The sequence below is a fragment of the Arthroderma uncinatum genome (assembly GCF_011692745.1).
Source record: "Arthroderma uncinatum strain CBS 119779 chromosome Unknown scaffold5, whole genome shotgun sequence".
Taxonomy (NCBI): Eukaryota; Fungi; Ascomycota; class Eurotiomycetes; order Onygenales; family Arthrodermataceae; genus Arthroderma; species Arthroderma uncinatum.
In genome coordinates, this window is record NW_022983867.1 from 1440403 (window position 1) to 1460396 (window position 19994).

The window sequence follows — 19994 nt, forward strand, 5'->3', positions numbered from 1 at the left end:
AGGTTGTGGGTGAAGGTGCGGATGTTTGTTTTGGCGTTGTGGTCGCACCTTAAAAAGCAGTTGATATAGGCTGGTCCTTGGCCGTTGATCCTCCACAACAACGTAACGAAGAGTCTCCTGCTGTTGCTGCTGCTGCCTGTTGGATATAAATATTGACGGCTGGCTAGGTTTTTCAGTCGGAAAGGGGCTGTTCTTTTATGCAAGGGTGCCTGTTATCGACGGAGCTTTCGTCCTGCTTTGATATATAATACGATGGAACACGGCGGACGGATGGATTCATTTAAACCATTTGAACAGCGAAGAAGATATCCTCTTCTCCCTACAACTAGCTCTCTGGCTCCGTCTCCGTCTCCGCCTGCCGCTTGTCATACAGGTCGACTACCGTCATCTTGCTTCTTCCTGCTCCCCAATTGTGGCGCCCTATCATCCGTGTGTGAGGCCGAAATTAACGTCCAACCGTCAGCCAGCCAATAGGCAGGATAATGCGTGGCTTCCATAGGCCCTATCCACGCTAGCAGGTCAACTAATGGCAAGGATCTTTCCTGCTCTCACTGCCCGACCTGCGTCATGCGATGTTTAACCTTGAATACGGCCGATGGGTGATGGGCGATGGGCGACGGCGACGGACGTTTACACGTAAATACGCAGTCCGGATGCCCCTGACGGATCCTGGTTTCCTGCTGCTTTCCTGTTCTCCTGGTGTCCTCCTAGCTTTTCCTATGTTCTCCTATGTTCTCTTGTTCGTAACTGGTCAAGGAGACAGCTGGAGGTTTCTGGAACGCAGTCGAAGTGGACGATGACAGTGGCTGCCATGGACTGATGTCTGCGACGCCAACGGCTTCGTCTATCCTGCGGCTGATAGTTGGCCAGTCAATCCTTAGATGGATGCCAGTCAACCCTTAGCTGGAGGCTGAGGTGAATCAATCGCTAAAGACGGGCTTAGTACGTGACCATGTCTAGAGTTCACCATGATACAGACTTACCTAGACAACTTCTCTTCCTCCTGCTACTCCTCTAACTTCTTCTCTCTTCGCTTGCTCTGTATCTATTATCTATCTCTTGCTGCGTAGTCTGCTCTTCTCACAACCTCATCGATTACGTAACATCCGAGTACCCAGATCCGGTAATTTTCTACCTTAAGTCTGACACACAATGCAATTAATTCAGTCAAGTCAAGTACTCCCTAAATCACCGTCTTATTGCATAACCAGGCTTAGACCTGTTATTCTACATCTCACGCTCGCCGCTACCCGGATCATGGCCTTTTCTGGTAACCTTGCGGCCCGAGCCAGCGCCAGGTCCAACGGTGTCAACCTTATCCACGGTTTCGACGGCAAAAGTGCCAACGTCCCAATTTCTTGCCATCGCCGTGCATCCCAAGCATGACCAGGCGCCAGAGGGAAATATATGCAGGATGCATGATGCCGCGTTGCATCGAAGCACTGTCAGCCAACCAGCACTCTACAGCTCTCTGCGTACAGGTTCCGCGAGGATCCTGGTCCAAGGCTGCATAAGAAATGGCTGCTAAGCGCCGACTCTAACAGTATTAATGTCTCGCCCCCGCTCTGGCTTGAGTATGATGTGCAATTGCTTCTGGATACTCCAAAGCTTTCCCATGTGTTCTTGTTTGTACGATGTCATTCTTCAAAAAGGTCCTCAAATCCAAGAAAAAACCACAGAAAGAACTACCCGAAGGATACTCATCTGGCGAAAACTGGCCTGGTGAAAAGCGGCCCGATAAAAAGAAACCGGATGAAGAGAAGCACGAGGGAGAGGGACCTAGCGAAATAGGCCCAACCGCCGCCAAATATGCGATACCAAAGGGCGACAGGGGCCTTAATTGTGTCTATCGGCTAGAGGAACCGAGCAAAGCAGTCGTTGATATCGTTTTTGTGCATGGTTTGACTGGAAGTTCTGAGAATACATGGACTCACCCCGACTCTAATCTCCACTGGCCAAGGCAGCTGTTAAAGGAAGATATTCCAAATGCACGTATCTTCACATTTGGCTACGATGCCGATGTTGCTTCCTTCTGGGGCGGTGCGTCTCAAAATCGACTTACCAACCATGCGGAAAACATGATCAAGGACTTAGTTGATGAAAGATCTGACACAAAGACGGTGGGAACCCAAGTTTGAAATATGATTTGCAAATAAGACAGTCCCGGCTCACATTCGATCTGCTAGGATGATCGTGAACTTTTGTTTGTCGCCCACAGCCTCGGCGGCCTAGTCGTCGAGCGAGCTCTCCAGCTATCCAGCTGCCCTAAAGAGCAACACCTTGGCCAAATCGAGAAATGCACCCACGGAATTGTCTTTCTTGGGACACCGCACTCTGGTTCAGATTTTGCTCCATTTGCCAAAGCATTGGCCCAAACACTTAGGGCATGTGGTAAACGAGTGAATACCAATATATTGGAAACCCTAAAAAGAGATTCAGAAACACTACTGGACGTGGAAGACTGGTTCGCCACTTGGCTACGGACTCGATCAAAGGCACAAAACCCGGTTAATATAACCTGCTTTTTTGAGGAGCTTGAGCTCCCCGTTGTGGGCAAAGTGGTGCCGGAGGGATCGGCAAGGATCCCAGGCTATCCGCTGTATGGAATACATGCAGACCATAGGGTGAGTCTACTACTCCACCCTACCCATGGAAGCTTTTTAACTTATGATGATGCTCTAGAATATGACAAAAGTAGTCGGACGGGAAGATCTCGGGTACAAGAGTATACGGGGTGTCTTGCGGATTTGGGTTAATGGGCTCAGTGAGGAGCATAGGAAAAAGGAGGATCATATCACCCAGTCCGTTAATACTCAATGTCATTAATGTATGTGACGCACAGACTAATACTAATGTGAATTTAGAAATGAGATTAACATTCTTAATCGTTTATCAATTGCCTCAGAAGCGGCGTTTGACTCTATAGCACACGAACATGATCCGTTCTGCCTAGAGAACACACGCGAGAGTGTACTGGAAGAAATATATACCTGGGCTAACGGAGACAGCGACCAGTGCATCTTCTGGCTATGTGGCATGGCTGGTACTGGAAAATCTACCATTTCTCGCACCACCGCCCGCGAATTCTCTCAAATAGGAAACCTTGGAGCAAGCTTCTTTTTCTCAAGGGGTGGCAAAGACGTCAGAAACGCCGAAAAGTTCATACCGACAATTGCAAAACAGTTTGCGACCAGGTTTCCAGCTGTGCGAGGCTTTATTTGTGGTGTAATCGAGAAGCAACCAGATATCTTTGAAAAAACTCGCCGAGATCAATGGAAAAACCTCGTCATAGGACCTCTGTCTAAATATACCGGCCCAACAGTGCCTCTTGTTGTTGTCCTCGATGCACTAGATGAATTTGAAGGAGACAAAGATATCCAATTGATCCTCCAGCTTCTGACCGAGGCTGCTGACCTCAAGACTATTCGGTTGCGGATTCTTCTTACTAGCAGGCCGGAAACGCCGATCCGTCTTGGGTTTCGAAAAATGAAGGGAGGATTACACTACGATTTTGTTCTACATGAAATGCCACTGGCGATTGTTGATAGCGATATGAAGCTCTATTTTCGGGATCAATTTTCAAAAATTAGAGACGAATCTGAACGCCTTGATGAAGACTGGCCTGGAGATGACGCCATAGACGATCTCACTCGAAAGGCTGGTGGTCTTTTCATTTATGCGGCGACTGTGTGCGGCTTTATCAATACCTATGTGGGGCGCTGGTCAGCCCAGGTTTTACTTGAAGGGTTTCTTCCAAATAGGGAGCTAAAAGATGGGCAAAACGAGACATATAAAATGCCTTCCGGCCCACCAACTTTCGAGCTGGACTCACTTTACCTACGAGTTTTGAAACATTCGATGAGAGGAGTAAATGACGAGGACAAGCTGGAACTTACTGAAGGATTTAAAAATATAATTGGCTCAATTGTCATTCTATTTGAACCTTTTACACCTACCTCGCTTGAGAATCTTTTGGCCGTTCCCGAGGGGACTGTGTACCAAAATTTATATGATCTTCATTCTGTTTTGAGAGTGCCTGATAAAGACAGTCAAACAATTCGTTTGTTACATGCTTCCTTCCGAGACTTCCTCCTTGACGATGCCAGATGTCGCGATAAGGACTTCTGGATAGATGGGAGGAAAATACACAAGGAACTAGCTCTCAAGTGTATCTCACTACTGGAGGTCTCGTTCAAGCGAGACATTTGCAGCATACGTGCACCAGGAACACTCCTCTCTGATATCAGCCAGGGTCAGATCGACAGATGTCTTCCCCCAGAAGTTAAATATGCGTGTCTCCACTGGATCCGCCATCTTGAGGAAGGTGGAGACCTTGTCCCTGATAACGGGAATGTTCATACCTTTTTAAAGAAACACTTTCTTCACTGGCTCGAATCCCTGGTCCTCCTACAAAAGACTGCCGATGGGGTACTTGCGATATCAGCATTAGAGGTTTTAGTCGAGCGCCAGAAACAAGAGCACGCCGAGGAAGCAAGTTTTAGCAACGCTGAATTATATTTGTTCACTCACGATGCTAGAAGGTTCACCTCCTTTAGCCAGCCTGTTGTTAAAAACGCTCCTCTTCAAGTATACTGCTCTGCCCTCATATTCGCGCCAGAAATGAGTATTATTAAAAAAACGTTCAAGGGCCAAATTCCGCTTTGGCTAGATTACTTACCACGCATGGATACGCACTGGAGCGCACAGCAGCATATTCTTGAGGGTCATTCCAATGGAATCTGGGGCATAGCCTTCTCGCCTGACGGCAGTACGGCTGCATCAGGATCTGGAGACTGTACAGTTCGAGTCTGGGATGTGGCCACTGGGAAGCTGCAGCAGGTTCTAAGAGGTCATGGTACCTCGGTTTCGAAGGTAGCTTTTTTGTCTCATGGTAACATTATATCCGGAAGTCACGAGGGTGTCGTTAATACTTGGGATGTGGCTACTGGGAAGATACTGAAGACTCTCCGAGGTGATCGCGTCGATTTCGCCTGGGTTAATAGTATAGCCTTCTCCGGAAATGGAAAAGCTGCCCTTGGTTTGGACAATGGCATCATTCAGGTAATGCATATAGCCACAGGCGAATTGAAATGGAATCTTAAAGGTCATTCTCAAAACGTGAACGCTGTGGCCTTTTCCTATGATGGCGGCATTCTTATATCAGGCTCCAAGGATAGGACCGCTCGAATATGGGATATAGCCACAGGAGAAACTCGCCAGATTCTAAACCACTCTGACCCAATTGATGAGTTGACCCTCTCACCTAATGGTGACAAAGTTGCACTTCGCGCTTGCAGAAAGATATTTTGGGTATGGGATATAGCCACGGGGAAGGTACAGGAGTTTGAAGGCCACTCTAACTTTGTATTTGGGATGGACTTCTCTCCTGATAGTCATAAGATTGCATCGTCGTCTTCTGATCGAACTGTTCGAATATGGGAGGTTGCCACAAGAAAATCACTACAAATTCTTAACCACTCGGGAACTATTTTGAATGTGGCATTCTCACCAAATGGGAGCAAGGTTGCATCAGCGTGCGACGATCATACCGTTCGAATATGGGAAGTAGCGACAAATAAAGAAGAGGAGCACTCTAACTATTCTTCCTGGGTCAACAGTGTTGTGGCCTTTTCGCCCAATGGTAGCAAGGTTGCATCAAGCTCCCATGATGCTACGATCAATATATGGGAGGTCGCTACCGGGGAATTGCAACAAACCCTCAGTCGCAATACTCCTAATGCTCTGGTTTTCTCGCCTGATAATAGTACAATAATGTCAGCTTCCAACAGCTGCAAAGTTTCGGTATGGGATGTGGCCACTGGAAATCTGCAAAAGATTTTTAAAACCCATTATGCCAGTGTTAGGAGCTTAGCCTTCTCACCAGATGGAAATAAGATTATATCAGGATCTGATGACCGTGCAGTTCATATATTGGAAATGGCTACAGAAAAGGTTCGGAGGCTGGAAGGCCATTCTAGAAGTATTTGCAGCGTGGCCTTTTCGCCAGACGGTAGCAGAGTGGCATCAGGATCCGAGGATTGCACGGTTCGTATATGGGACGAGGCTACAGGGGAGCTACAGGTCTCGATAGCTACTGGGAAGCTAGCGGAAAATATCATGGGCTTCTCTGCGCTTGTTTCTAGCATAGCCTTCTTATCCAAAAACACGAGGGTTATGCTAGGATTTGATGATCATACAGTCCAGATACGAGATACCGATGCAGGGGGTTTGCTGCAGGCGTTTGACGGCTACTCGCCACTGATCTCGAGCATACCATTCTTACCCACAAGTGGCCGGGTTATGTTGGGGTTTGACCCTCACACAGCGAATGTATGGGATGTGGCCACAGAGACTATTAACTCTGCCTCAGTTCGAGATGTGGTTGGCCAGCCGACCTACTCCATGGATAAATCGAGTCAATGGATAACCATGGACAACTTGAAGATCCTATATATTCCAGTTGACTTTAGGCCAGGTGCAGCCGCTATCCGGAATAGGTCACTCGCCCTGGGCACCGGTGCGGGCCGAACGACAATTCTCACATTTCTACCCGTCATTGACCCTATTATACTCTAGATGTCTACTCAAGATACCTTTGAACAGAATTCGAATCTGGAAGGAAGCTCTGGTTTATGTTTTAAAGACCATCACTCAGATTACAGCCACAGATGAGATGAAGTTTTGAACGCTCGAGTTATCAAGCTGAGCAGTGCTCTCTCCTCAGGCTTCGAGTGACTCAAGATCAAAGTGACGAGAGAAGGCACTGTTCTTCAATTGGCTGGCTTTTACCAGAACCAGTAGGAGGATTGCTATAGCTGCAATCTAAAAGGAGGGCTTAAACTGAATTCAGGCTCGTTCGATACTGGCAATAAACATATTGTATGGTGATATAATCCCACGCAATAATCCCTAGCTAGAGAGCAGTGACAATGTATTTAGAAACCTAAGTAGCGTTATATATATGTATTGTGTAGACTATTGATATCGTTATTTTTCTCTTAACTACGGAGTACACTGGCCTAACAAAAAACACCGAGGTTATTCCAAAACACACCCGAAGCTCCACATCACCAACTGACTAAGGCCATCTTCAAGCCGAATCCCGGGACCACAATTCTCAACATAGCGCGCTCTCCGGTCTGCTGCCGTGGCCTGCTCCGGCCCGAAGATGCATTCTTTATGACTGTTGCTTGTACGTCTCTTATTAGTTGAATTCGCCATCTGCGTTTACAGCCACCATTGCCAGCTGGTTTGCCATAACCAAGTTACTCTGTGGTGCACGAAATGACTTTCTCGACGTTAAGGAATACCCCCCGTGCGGTGCTAGGGGCTACTCACAAGGCGTCAATAACTGCCAATCGACGCTATGCGCACTCTGCATCGAGCTTCAAGTGGCAGGATCCGCTCGATGCGGAGAATCTATACACAGCCGATGAGCTTGCTATCCAAGATACCGCCAGGCGGTATTGCCAGGAGCGATTGCTGCCTCGGGTCCTTGGTAAGATGACCTACACACAGTCATGTATACGAGACATTCAACGGCACTCTAGCTGACAAGTAATTCTCTATATGTAGACGCATATCGGAATGAGAACTACGATCCAACAATACTCCGTGAAATGGGTTCTCTCGGCCTTCTCGGCGCCACGATAGACGGGTATGGTTGTGCGGGCGTCTCAACCGTTGCGTCTGGCCTGATAACAAAGGAAGTCGAACGGGTTGACTCTGGTTTCCGTAGTGGGATGTCCGTACAATCTAGCTTGATAATGACGGGAATCCACGAGTTCGGCTCCGAAGAGCTCAAGGAGAAATTCCTACCACAGCTCGCAGAGGGAAAGATACTAGGATGTTTTGGACTCACGGAACCCAACCACGGATCGGATCCTGGTAGCATGGAGACAACTGCTAAACCACACCCAACCAAGAAGGGCTACTATAGTCTATCCGGAACGAAGACATGGATTACAAACTCGCCTATCTCAGATGCCTTCTTGGTCTGGGCCAAACTAGACGGTAAAATAAGAGGATTCGTGATTGAGCGTGACCAGTGCTCGCCTGGAACACTTGAGACGCCTGCAATCAAGAACAAGACCGCTCTACGTGCATCGATAACAGGCATGATTCAGCTTGACAACTGTCCGGTTCCAGAAGCGAATATGTTTCCCGATGTGACTGGGCTTGCCGGACCTTTCACTTGCCTAAACAGCGCGAGACTAGGGATTGCGTTTGGGACTATGGGTGCGTTGGAAGACTGTATCTCACGAGCGAGGGAGTATGCTTTGGAACGAAAGCAATTCAAGGGCAACCCACTAGCAAAGTATCAGCTTGTGCAGAAGAAGCTGGCCGACGCAGCAACTGATGCGGCTTATGGAACTCTAGCTGCCGTCCAGGTTGCTCGGCTGAAGGACGAAGGGAAAGCAGTGCCCGAAATGATATCGATGATCAAGAGACAGAACTGCGATAGAGCGCTAGCAGGTTCCAGGACGCTGCAGGAGATTTTTGGCGGAAATGCGGCCAGTGATGAGTATCATATTGGAAGACATGTTGCAAACTTGTTTGTCACTCAGACATACGAAGGGCAGAGTGACATCCACAGTGAGTCCCTTCTCTCCATACTCTTGTCTTGATCTCAGATATAACTAACATTCGTACTAGGCTTAATCCTCGGTCGTGCCATTACCGGCGTGCAAGCATTTGTGTAGATACAGAGGGTGGCCTGCTCTTTTGCTTCCCTTTCCTTGTGTTCGCGGTCAAGACGCTGTCGTTCAGCGGGCGAGGGTTCCGTCTCCGTATCTGGGTTAGACGACGACATTATGCCTTCTATCTCGAGATGTTCACAATCTCAGGAGTATCTTTTTCTTGTCCCGCGGGGAGCTTTGGATAGCTCTTGGTGGGGGTGATGTTACTTCTTTACACACTTCTAGTTTATTTGGGATAATAGAACGTTGCATTCAACTTCCTAACTTGGCCTATATCTCATGGCTATCTTCATAGCCGAGCCGTATATAAGTGCTCCAGGCCGTCTCATCCATCTACCCAAAAGCCTTTATCAACAGGTCATAAAGAATATCCTACAAACGCCCATCTCTCCACCCCAGCGGCAACCTGGAAATCACATTAGCAACTCATAAGCAAACTCAGTAAACTAAAGCATTTGATAGGATAGGATAATGGACCAATATAGACCTGCCGTAAGCCACTCACGCATGTCCTCGCCCGCCCGTAAAACCAATAAAGAGCTGCACCCTGTAACCGCCTGAAATGCAACCTTTGGGCGCCAGGATCAAACTAAAGTAACGGCTAGGAGTATTATTTGAGAGAACAAGCCTTCCTGGCCACTGAGATGCATGGGGCCGCGCTGAGTCAGCAAGTTCTTCCTTTCTGCGGGTTTCTCGGCCTTCACTTCCCTCCCATCTCTGCCTCCTCCATCACCATCGCCACACATCAACTCCCCCCGGCTGTGAGTATATCTGCTCTCCTGTCCTCTCTGTTCTGGCGACTGTTTCTCTCTTTCTTGGGCTGCCTTGCTCTCGCCGTGGCTGTGAAGGAATACGCTCTCGCTCAGTATCAGCTAATAACCCCGCCATAGGACGAAAATCTCGATCAGAAACGCACACGACCACGATATTATCCTCTCTCTCACACATCTCACCTCTACATAATCCACATGGCTCTCAAGCGAATCAACAAGGAACTCGTGGACTTGGGACGGTCAGTTAACCCTCCTCTTCGCTATCTCCAAGTTTGGTCGGGCTCTGGTCAGGCTGAGCCTATGACGGTGCGGCGGCTCAGACCGCCAACTGCGAGATTTTGATATATAACAGAGACGTGCAATAAGTGTAGATCGAAACTGACGATATCTGATATAGTGACCCCCCCTCGTCTTGCTCTGCTGGTCCTCTTGGAGATGATTTGGTACTTGACTCCGCCCCGCCATCGATACCCCTCTATAGTTGAATAGATCGATATCTATATTAGCCGTATCGTGTTCCCAGTCTTCAGCTCTACTAGTAGACAAGGAGAACTCTTCCTCTCGTTTAACTCGTTATACTAACATCTTACTGGCAGTTCCACTGGCAAGCCACGATCATGGGCCCTGAAAAGAGCCCCTTTGCTGGCGGCGTATTCTTCCTAGCCATACACTTCCCAACAGACTATCCCTTCAAACCACCAAAGGTCAACTTCACCACTCCCGTCTACCACCCCAACATCAACTCCAACGGCAGTATCTGCTTGGATATCTTGAGAGACCAGTGGAGCCCTGCTTTGACTATATCGAAAGGTCAGTTTGCTTCCTACTTACCCCAGAACATCTATACCTTATTGTTATACTGCGTAGCTACGAATACATGCTGATATCTATGGCAGTGCTTCTCTCAATCTGCTCGATGCTCACAGACCCCAACCCAGATGACCCGCTGGTGCCTGAGATAGCGAACTTGTACAAGAAAGATAAGGAGGAGTACGAGGGGGTTGCCAGAAAGTGGACTGCTAAATACGCTATGGAGAACTGATCTATTCCCTACGATGCTGTCATTAGGGACCCTTTTTCTATTGAATCGGTCACCTACTTCTACGGATACCATTTCCTTCACGGCCGACACTTTTGTACTTCCTGTATCTACGCCTGAATCAAAGGCATAGTCAACGTGGATTTACCCTTCAAATCCTACGACTTAAGACGGTACAGCGATGGGGGCGGATTATCATTTGGGTATTGGTTTGGTTGTTTGGTGGAAGCGGAATCGAGGGTTAAGTGGACGCAATTCCTCTTCCGTTACTTTCGTTTCCTCCAAATCAAAACACCCACATACTCAGCGTTTCCATCATGTATCAGCCCCAGAAAACATACACACTCTACCTTATTTACCTTGAGCACTCATGGGCGTCACATTCCCCCCTATCAATGCAATCATGCTATGTTATGTTATGTTATGCCTGCCCATGCCACACCTATAAATATTAACGCTTGCAATGTCATCCCTTTTCTCATCTCCTGTCCTTTCTCTTTAGGTTCTAAGAATCCTGGTCTACTCCGCTCCCTTTCCGTGCCCATGCCTAAGTCATTACACGACAAGCCAAGGTATACATAAGTGTCGAAGCGAGGCAAAGTAAAGTAGGCTCAGTCCATTTCATGTTTGATTCTAGTTCCGCTGCATTTCCTTCGCATATGCATTGTTCAGCTTCTCCGGTTTTCCTTTCCTAATTTCCTTCCCTCACCGCCCGTTTTCTCTTTTGGTCAAACGCCCACTCTCTCATCCAACAGTTTCCACACCGCCCCCCACGCTCCTTATCTATTGCATTTACATTGACTATTGTGTATTTATGGTTCGTGCTTTCGATCGTGGAGTAATTGAGCATCAGATCAGTTTAATACGTTGAGTTAGAGCTTTTCTTATGACTTTACGGGCGCAATATTCCAGGAACCTTAGCAGCTATATTCAAGGACTCGAAATTAGGCAATCACAATACAAACATGTAGTAAACAATCTAATTAGTATGTATGAGGAAAAATGGGGGAAACTATATATGTAAAGAGACAGGAGATAGATAAATAGGATAACCGGTTGGATCAAACAAACATAATTGTAAATGCAAGACATGAAGAAACACTCCCTTGAAACACCAGTATCGCCTTCCCTGCCCAACCAAACCACAACATCAAAATGGACAAATGATCAAGGTAATGAAAGAGAATATATCATGTCCCATCCACATAGTCTACCATCTATCGCCTGCTTCTGCTGCTCTTCTTCGACACACAGCTCCCAATCTGACTGACGCTGTCACTTGGTAGGACAGGGTCGTCGAACTTGCTACTTCCACCACTCGTAAGGCCGCTGGCCTGGCTCGACCTGCTGCTTGACTTGGAGCGTTTATGTTTCGACTTCTTCGACGAAACTGAGGCTCTGGATGCACGCTCGGACTCAAACAGTGGGCGTGGAGTGACGTGAGAGTCTACGTCAATGCCGTCATTAAGGAAGATGGTGCTGGCGCCGGCGACGCTAGGTGGGAGCGGGATTTGGTGCGCAGATCGGTGACTGGAAGTGGATGAGCGGCGGGACGAGGAAGGGTCATGATGAGAGTGAGAAGAGTGTTTGCTGTGGCTGGTGTGGTGGGAGTGTTTTGAACGAATAGACAATTTCGAGGAGGACGAGACGGCTGTTCCGGCTGGTAGAGGGATGTTGCGTGCAGAATGGGTAGAGGAATGCACGCTGCCGCTAGGCATGTCGAAGTCATACCCGTAATCCTCGTCGATGGTGCGCATTCCTCTTTCGTTAGTTGCGGAGGCAGACGAGCGTTTTGAGTGATGGCTCGAATGACTTGAATACTGCGATTTCGCTTTGTTAGATTTCGGCTTAATAGTCGATGCCTGACTGGAGGCAACGCTCTTAGCGTAGTAGTTGTTGCTTTCCATGTGTTGACCCTGGCTGGATCTGCGCTGTGAGCAGCAGCTTCCGGAGCTGCAAGCACTGCCGGAATCGCCACGGTCACGATCACGACGTTCCGGTTGATCGTGGAAGCTACTTATGAACGTGCTAGGGTTGTAAGGGTATGTGCGTGAGTAGACGGATCGGTTGTCTTCGCCAGATGGGATACCCTCGATTGCGCGGATGGGCATTTCCATCTCTCCTGATGCGCTGTAGGTGCTGCCGCTGGAGGGACGGCGTTCTAAACCGGCGGCAGAGCCAGCAGCGGGTAGGAATCCAGCAGCGCTACCGGTAAAGCTCTTGGCCTGTTCAAGTATTCGGCTGGTCTGTTCTAGCCCATCAAACACCGTGCTAGCCCATGGATTCTTGGATGCGGCGCTCCTGGCGTACCCATCTTCAATCTGCCCCTGTTGCTGGCCAGACTCAAGGCCGCGGTAGGCACCTCCACCCGAGATGGAGGGACTGGACTGAGGAGCCTCGACGTATCTGGTGGTGGTGACGGGAGTAATAGTTTCCTGCTGGGACTGCGAGTCTCCTTTAACCATAGCATATGCAAGGGCGGCTCCGGCGGCAGCCCCAAGTAAAGTGCCCACCACTGCCTTCGCGCCGGACAGATTATCACCACTCTTCTCCTTGGTGACGATATAGTGGACATTGGTCTCTTGTCGTGGTTCCTGTCGTGGCTGCTGTTGTGGTTGCTGTTGTAGTTGCTGTTGTTGCGGAGCCATGACTGATTTCGACGATCTCCTCACCGTCATAGTAGATCCAGCTTCCGACTTTGCAGCAACAGTCATAGCTCTCGATTTAGCCGTTGAATGTCTTGATACAACAGACCCATTCTCGACGACAGAGAGTACTTTCTCGTTCACAACGCTTCCTCTCCGACTAGGAGCGACGCTTGGAGCATCATTCCTATGGACGGCCTCGATGCTGTTTCCGTCAAAGTCAATTACTGCAGCGCTAAAGTAATTCCGCTCTGAGTCTCGCACGCATGGCTCGCCGTGGATTTTGCCCCCTGCTTTCAACGCCGCGATGAAGAAAGCGCTGACTGCATCCCGGGATGGAGCGGGGAAAGCGATGTGTGCTGCTCCAGCTGGGACACTATGAACGGTTAGTATTGATTAGGACTATCGATGGTGTATGGGGTATGGTATACCCTGGCCTCTCTTCTGCAATCCAAAAATCCGCAGGCTTCCCTGGCTCTGTGCCGAATCCAACGTTGTTTTCATGGCGGCCCATAAAACAGTATCCCAATGGCTGGAGGCATGAAAGGAAGAAGGACGTTGAGGCAGGGAGGTTCGAGACCGTGAGGGTAAGATGGGAGACAGGCATCGCTATTTCACTGTAATTTGGTGAAATTGGTGATGTTCTTGGAGTCGATGCACAGAAATGACAATTATAGAATCCGATGCAAGGGCGGCTGTTGGTAGGACAAGGAGTGTCGGGTACGGGTGGCCGTATATCAAACAGACGGGGGATGTATATTAATTAACGAAATATAAACAAGCCGACAAACAGAAAAGAGGAAGCTGTTCTGCTCTGCGAGGGCTGTATATATACGTATATACTCTGTAGTACTCCGTATATGTGAGGATATATTTATAGAAAAGGAAAAGAGAAAAGAACTCATATATCGAGGCGGAATTATTGATATATGACTCCACCGCCCACATCACCGCATCTCACTCCGAGGGAGCTAGGTGGGAAAAAACTAAAAGAGCATAAGAACAGCCAGCAAGCGGAGATAATCCCGCCAATCAATGGATGGCCATAGCTAGATGAAAGATCGTAGCTCGCAGCCAGGGCGAGGGGGCCTTCTGGATCCACGCATCGATGTCGTCAGGGACAAAAAAAAGGGCGTGAGTACCCAGCAAGCGGTATGAGACCAGGGTGGGCAGCATTGGCAGCATTGCGGGATGGCCATCCAGCATATTACCATCGTCCAGCATTGACAAGGCATAAAGTCCAGGGGCCCGTGGACCAATCCAGCCTCTCCCTGGCGCAAATAACACGTAGGAGTAACTCTGCTAGGAGGAGATACCTGCCCATCAGACGCTCATGCATGGCGGGATGGCCAAAAGAACCAGAATCGAAGGCCTCTCACACTTCACCTGTAACTCTAGCCGTGGCTCTCGGCAGCGTAGAGACGACGGATCTCCACGATTCGCGTGAGCAGGTCTCCATCTTGCGGCAGCTAGCCAGCCTAGTGCAGCCCCATGGATGAATGCCCGACGTTTCTTTCTGGGCCAGCCAGTCAGTCCTCTCCGCGGTCTCGAGACCCGATAGTAGTCGGTCGTCCGTCGTCGGTCTGTGGGTAGATTTATGCCTGCTTGTAGGCCCTGTAGTTGGCCCTGGGAGGTGGTAAGGTGGCCGTACATGCGTCGATGGCATAGTTTCCTGTGGCGATCACGGGCAGAGGGCGAGTCAGGACTCTGTCTGCTGGTGCAGGACGGTGTTTCAGCGACGAACGGATGGAGTGGTGGGATGGATGTCGTTGGATGGAGTTGAGGACAAGGCGACCTCGCGGTTGTTCCCCCATTGGCCCAGGACATCGCACAGATGAGGCGGTGACCTGCATCCACGCCTAACTTGGCCGGGATAACATGTCACTCGCCATAGACAGAATGCGGATAGCACGTCAAGGGCCTCCTCGGCCACTGGCTCGCGAAGAAGCGGTATTCTGCTCCACGGCCAGGCAATCCCTGTGTGACGGCAATTTGATACAGAGCTGTCCGCGGGCTTTTTCTCGGCCGTCCTGGAGAGGACGAGGAGGCTGGTCCACTCGAATTATAGTACAATAGATAATACTTTATACTTTCTCTTGACCGCTGGCAAGCGGTGTATACTCGTCTCATTCTACGTAGTGGTGAGCCCACATCAAAGGCAACGTATACAGAGTACGATGGAGCATTACAAACGAAATAGATTCATTCCTGCATCCGTGAACGCACCAGACATGAGCATGTGCAGAATACAAGATGGCCCAGCGATGCCGTGAGATAATAAGACAGAAAAACGAAGATAAACATCCCCAACGCCGTTATGCCGTTATGTGTTGCTGATGATCTAAGGCTGTTGAATCGCCCGTGTTCGTGTTTTGGTTGTAAAAACAGAACGAGACCCAGCAACATGGTTCCACGCCAGAAGATAAGGAAAAGATACATCCCAATGATGCCGTGTAGACGCCAGGGTAGTAAGCAGTAGATGATGGTGATGGTGATGGCAGCGGGTATTATCCCTTTTTAATCATAAACCAGCCAAAAGAGAAGGGAAGAAAAGGACGATCAAGGCGAGGGAGAGAAGAAAAAAAGGAAGTCCGGTCCGGAGACAGAGGAGGAAGATGGAGACAACTCTCACCACCAGATATTCCCAGGCCAAATAGAGTACATGAATATTCAAAATTTGAAGCCGTTGATGTTGGTATCATTGGCTCGAGCCTCGCCAGTTTGGTGGACGATCTGGCCTGGGAACACTGGGGGTGGAGAATTGCCCCTACCTTTGTCCTTGTCTGGTTGTATGTGGTATCTGCCAAATTGCGTTTTTTTTGTGTACAGTGTGTGCTGCTCCTTTCTGTCTGTCGCTGGGAGCGAGCTTGGTGTTGAAACAAGCATATATGATATGTCGAAGTGGTGGGAAGATTAGGTTGAGCAGACACCTGTTGCTGTGTACGCGTGAGAGATATCGCTTGCTAGAATTAGCATCTCAGTCAATGGCGGATATGATATCTAGGCAGTTAGTAAATCAATTAAATAGCAAAAGGAACAAACGAGACATTAGCATAACTAGACAGCAGGTTAGCACGCCATTATCAAATGGTAGATATAACAGACAATCAAATCGTAGATATACAGACATACATCCAAGTTTTAACGCAGATTAGACAATATTCCAAGCATCCTCTGCGGCGTGGCAGAACTTGCTGCACGCAACACTGGCGCTGAGACTGAAGTTGCTGATGGAGATGGTATCGTCCTTGAAGGCGTCTGCAAAGTCATCTCTGCCCTTGGCCATGGCACCGACGAAGACGCAGATACTCTCCTTGGCTCCAAGGGTCTTGACGTAGTCGTTGACGCGAACGATGGGCGCGTCAAAACTGAGCGTCACCTTGCGGCAGTTTGGAGGCAGGTGGTCGGTGATGGGGTTCTTGATGACCTTGAGCAGCTTCTCCTCCGAGTTGGTGGAGCGGATGGACAGGCGATGAAGAAGCTGAACCATCAGACCGGCGAAACGCTTGAAGGTACGAGGGATGCGGACGGTGGGCGAGACCTCGATCAAGACACCCTTGGCGGTGTGGATGTATATCTGGAGCTTGCCGGCCTTGTTGACGGGCGAGTCGAGGAGGGTGAGAAGACACTGTACGGTGTAAGTTACCTCTTGTCCGTGACCGTCTATCCTTCAAAAAGCATTGACTATGGAGAAGGGTCAAACCTGATGGGTGATGTCCGGTCTGGCCTCGCTGATGTCACGGTTCATCTTGCGCATGATACCGATGTGTTCGTCAGAGTTGAGAAGGGAATATTTCTCCTCACGACCATTGGCAGGCCGTCCGGCACCGCCATGAGACGAACGATATGTCTCCAGGCTGGCGTTGGACAGGACAACGATGAGGCGCTTCGTGTCCTTGTCCTGCGCGGAGACGGGGACATGCTGCTCTGCCACGAGCTGGGGAAGCTCTGGAGGCGGGCAGGATTGGGTTCCTATCACCGGCAGGTTTAGCTGTGCCATCATGGTTGGGCGTGTGCGATGATAATGATGTATTGGTTTATGGACGATGGTGATGGTGAGGGAAAGGAAAATTTCTTCAACCACCGAACGCTCGACTCGGCAAGGAAAACGAGCAAGAGAGTGAAACCTCGCGCAGTCCAGACAACGAAGGGGAGGAAACCAAAGCAATCGGGCTCAATCGGCGACGGGAAGAAGTGTCTTACTCGGTCTCTTGCGCTTTGCGAGCTCGGTGCTGTTGGCCATCTCACCCATTTTCTATGCAGTGAGGCCTGATGAGCGACTGGTGGGGTCGACGAAGGATGGATAGGCTGGAATAAAGAATACGGAAGAATAGACGAGGTGCAACACAGGCCAATTGCAGAGAATAAACCGACAGGGAGGAGGACGAGGAGGAGGAAGACGAGGAAGAAGAAGATAGCTGGGAAGAAGAGGAAGATGAAAAATGTTGGTGGTTAAAGTGTGAGCCCGCGATATCTTTTAGTGTCCGAACTCACGATAAGCGACGCTCGTTTTATCTTTTTTTACTCGGGTTCCGATATTTATCTCTCTTCGCTTCTCTGCTCTTCTACGCCCTTGGACGCGCCCATCCTTCACGGGGCGTCCAGTTCAGCCAGCCATGGGCCGGTCACAAGGCTGGGAGCATGCTGCCTCGGAGTCTGTTAGATACCCATGTCAGCGGTACAGACATATGCGAGGGCAGGCCGTTGCGTATAGATGCGACTTTTATACCGATCAACGCTGAGATAAAGGCGACGTTGTACGGCGAGTCGGCGACTCTATCAGCTTGTCCTCGAAAGTGTCGACCTTGAAAGAATGAGGGTACAGCGATCATGCTATGTCACTATGCAGTGTCAGTACAACTGCTATCACTCACTACAATTACTACAACTACTACAGATAACTACAGTCACTACGGAGTGAGATATAAAGCCATGAGTTCTCGCGTCAGATGAATTGATACCACCCTACAGACAGGCAATCAAACATCAGACGAGCAAACTCCAAGCCGGAATCAGCCAGCAGCCAGCAAACGCCAACATGTTCATCCACAAGATCACGGCCATGTTTTTCCTCTCTGCCATCGCCCTGGCAGCTCCCGCACCAGCACCAGCACCAGCAGCGGCTCTAGAAGCCAACGAGGCATCAGATCTCAGTCCTCGCACCGGAGACTCCGAGGACCTCTTCAAGAGACAGTTTCGAACATGCTTCCCCCGCGGCACCAAGTGCACAGAGTCCAAACAGTGCTGCGGCAAGACCATCTGTACAGCCCATCCGAGCGCGAATGGCCGAGTGTGCGAATCCATCATCTGGGCAGCGGCCAACTGATGCGACAGGAAGCGATATACTGACTGCATCAATCCATCTCATCTCACTTTCTAACTCTTCTCGTCTTCTCATCTCACTTTCTAACTCTTCTCATCTTCTCACCCTCTCACTATTTCTAACATCTATTCATCTTATTATCTACTTCTAACATCTATATCTATATCTCTTTCTCTCTTCTCTCGGTATCTTACGTAATATATTATTAATCCACACGTAAGCCGCGCTAGTCCGTTTATGGTAAATTGCATCGCGTAGAAAGCGCGTTAACCGCGTTCGGCTTCTTCTTTCCACCTTCAAGCACAGTTGATACACGAAATACACCTGAAGAAACACTCGATCGAGGCAAGATGGGTATAAAGAGTAGGTCAATCCCCGTCTAACCGTCTGTGCCGTGTTGACTCTGCGCAGATCTGTACCAGATAATATCAGAAAATGCCCCGGATGCGGTCAAGTCGGGCGAGATCAAGAACCAGTTCGGGCGCAAGGTGGCCATCGTAAGTTGTGTTTCCCCCGTTTACCACGGACAGTGAGCACAGCTAACAGGTGTAGGATGCGTATGTCAACTCTACCCAGAACACGGAATAGAACTCTAATGAAGCTCCAGGTCAATGAGCATTTACAGCTTTCTTATCGCCGTGCGCTCCGATGGCCAACAGCTCACCAACGAGTCCGGCGAGACGACCTCGCACCTGATGGGAATGTTCTACCGTACCCTCCGCATGGTGGACAATGGGATAAAGCCGCTCTATGTCTTTGACGGGGCCCCTCCGAAGCTGAAATCCGGTGAACTGGCGAAACGTACGATGCGCAAGGCGGAAGCTCAGGAGGCTGCCGAGGAGGCCAAGGAGACAGGCACGGCGGAGGAAGTGGAAAAGTTCTCTCGTCGGACGGTGAGGGTTACAAAGGAGCATAATGCGGAGTGCAAGCGGTTACTGGGGTTGATGGGGATCCCGCATATCGATGCGCCCACGGAAGCAGAGGCGCAGTGTGCGGTACTTGCAAAGGGCGGGAAAGTGTTTGGTGCTGCCTCGGAGGATATGGATACGCTGTGCTTTGCAGCACCGGTGTTGCTGAGACATCTTACCTTTAGCGAGCAGCGGAAGGAGCCAATTCTGGAGATCCATCTGGACAAGGTGCTGGAAGGGCTAGGGATGGAGATGCCCCAGGTTAGCTTGACTTTACCTCATTGCCCTTGGAGAGGACATCTTTTTGCTGACGTGAACAGTTCGTCGACCTGTGCATATTACTCGGATGTGACTATCTAGATCCCATTCCCAAAGTCGGCCCCAACACCGCCCTGAAGCTGATCCGCGACCACGGCACGCTCGAGAAAGTGGTAGAGGCCATCACCAACGACCCGAAGAAGAAATACGTCATCCCCGACGACTGGCCGTACCTCCAGGCCCGCGACCTCTTCTTTAACCCGGACGTCAGACCCGCCGACGCGCCCGAGTGCGACGTCAAGTGGTCTGCGCCCGACATCGAGGGACTGGTTCGTTTCCTGGTCGAGGA

General features: G+C 49.6%; 5 protein-coding genes across 5 annotated transcripts; 3 read left to right on the top strand and 2 right to left on the bottom strand.

Annotated features, from left to right (window-relative positions):
- Positions 1-1634: 1634 nt before the first annotated feature.
- GIQ15_06830 (WD40/YVTN repeat-like-containing domain) lies at positions 1635-6576 on the top strand (the record flags this gene model as incomplete). The annotated part of the gene is made up of 5 exons (XM_033554247.1): positions 1635-2120; positions 2187-2624; positions 2683-2801; positions 2865-4495; positions 5324-6576. 5 exons carry the CDS (start codon positions 1635-1637, stop codon positions 6574-6576), a joined length of 3927 nt encoding a protein of 1308 aa, XP_033403762.1.
- Positions 6577-7284: 708 nt separating this feature from the next.
- On the top strand, positions 7285-8702 carry GIQ15_06831 (glutaryl-CoA dehydrogenase; the record flags this gene model as incomplete). The annotated part of the gene is made up of 3 exons (XM_033554248.1): positions 7285-7498; positions 7576-8595; positions 8656-8702. 3 exons carry the CDS (start codon positions 7285-7287, stop codon positions 8700-8702), a joined length of 1281 nt encoding a protein of 426 aa, XP_033403763.1.
- A 504-nt stretch (positions 8703-9206) lies between these two features.
- On the top strand, positions 9207-10514 carry GIQ15_06832 (Ubiquitin-conjugating enzyme E2-16 kDa; the record flags this gene model as incomplete). Its single annotated transcript, XM_033554249.1, has 6 exons — positions 9207-9248; positions 9305-9460; positions 9590-9711; positions 9870-9915; positions 10069-10282; positions 10369-10514. The coding sequence occupies 6 exons, from the start codon at positions 9207-9209 to the stop codon at positions 10512-10514; spliced, it is 726 nt and encodes a 241-aa protein (XP_033403764.1).
- A 1214-nt stretch (positions 10515-11728) lies between these two features.
- Positions 11729-13763, bottom strand: GIQ15_06833 (uncharacterized protein; the record flags this gene model as incomplete). The annotated part of the gene is made up of 2 exons (XM_033554250.1): positions 11729-13532; positions 13588-13763. The coding sequence occupies 2 exons, from the start codon at positions 13761-13763 to the stop codon at positions 11729-11731; spliced, it is 1980 nt and encodes a 659-aa protein (XP_033403765.1).
- A 2544-nt stretch (positions 13764-16307) lies between these two features.
- On the bottom strand, positions 16308-17159 carry GIQ15_06834 (essential for mitotic growth 1; the record flags this gene model as incomplete). Its single annotated transcript, XM_033554251.1, has 2 exons — positions 16308-16784; positions 16860-17159. 2 exons carry the CDS (start codon positions 17157-17159, stop codon positions 16308-16310), a joined length of 777 nt encoding a protein of 258 aa, XP_033403766.1.
- Positions 17160-19994: the final 2835 nt, after the last annotated feature.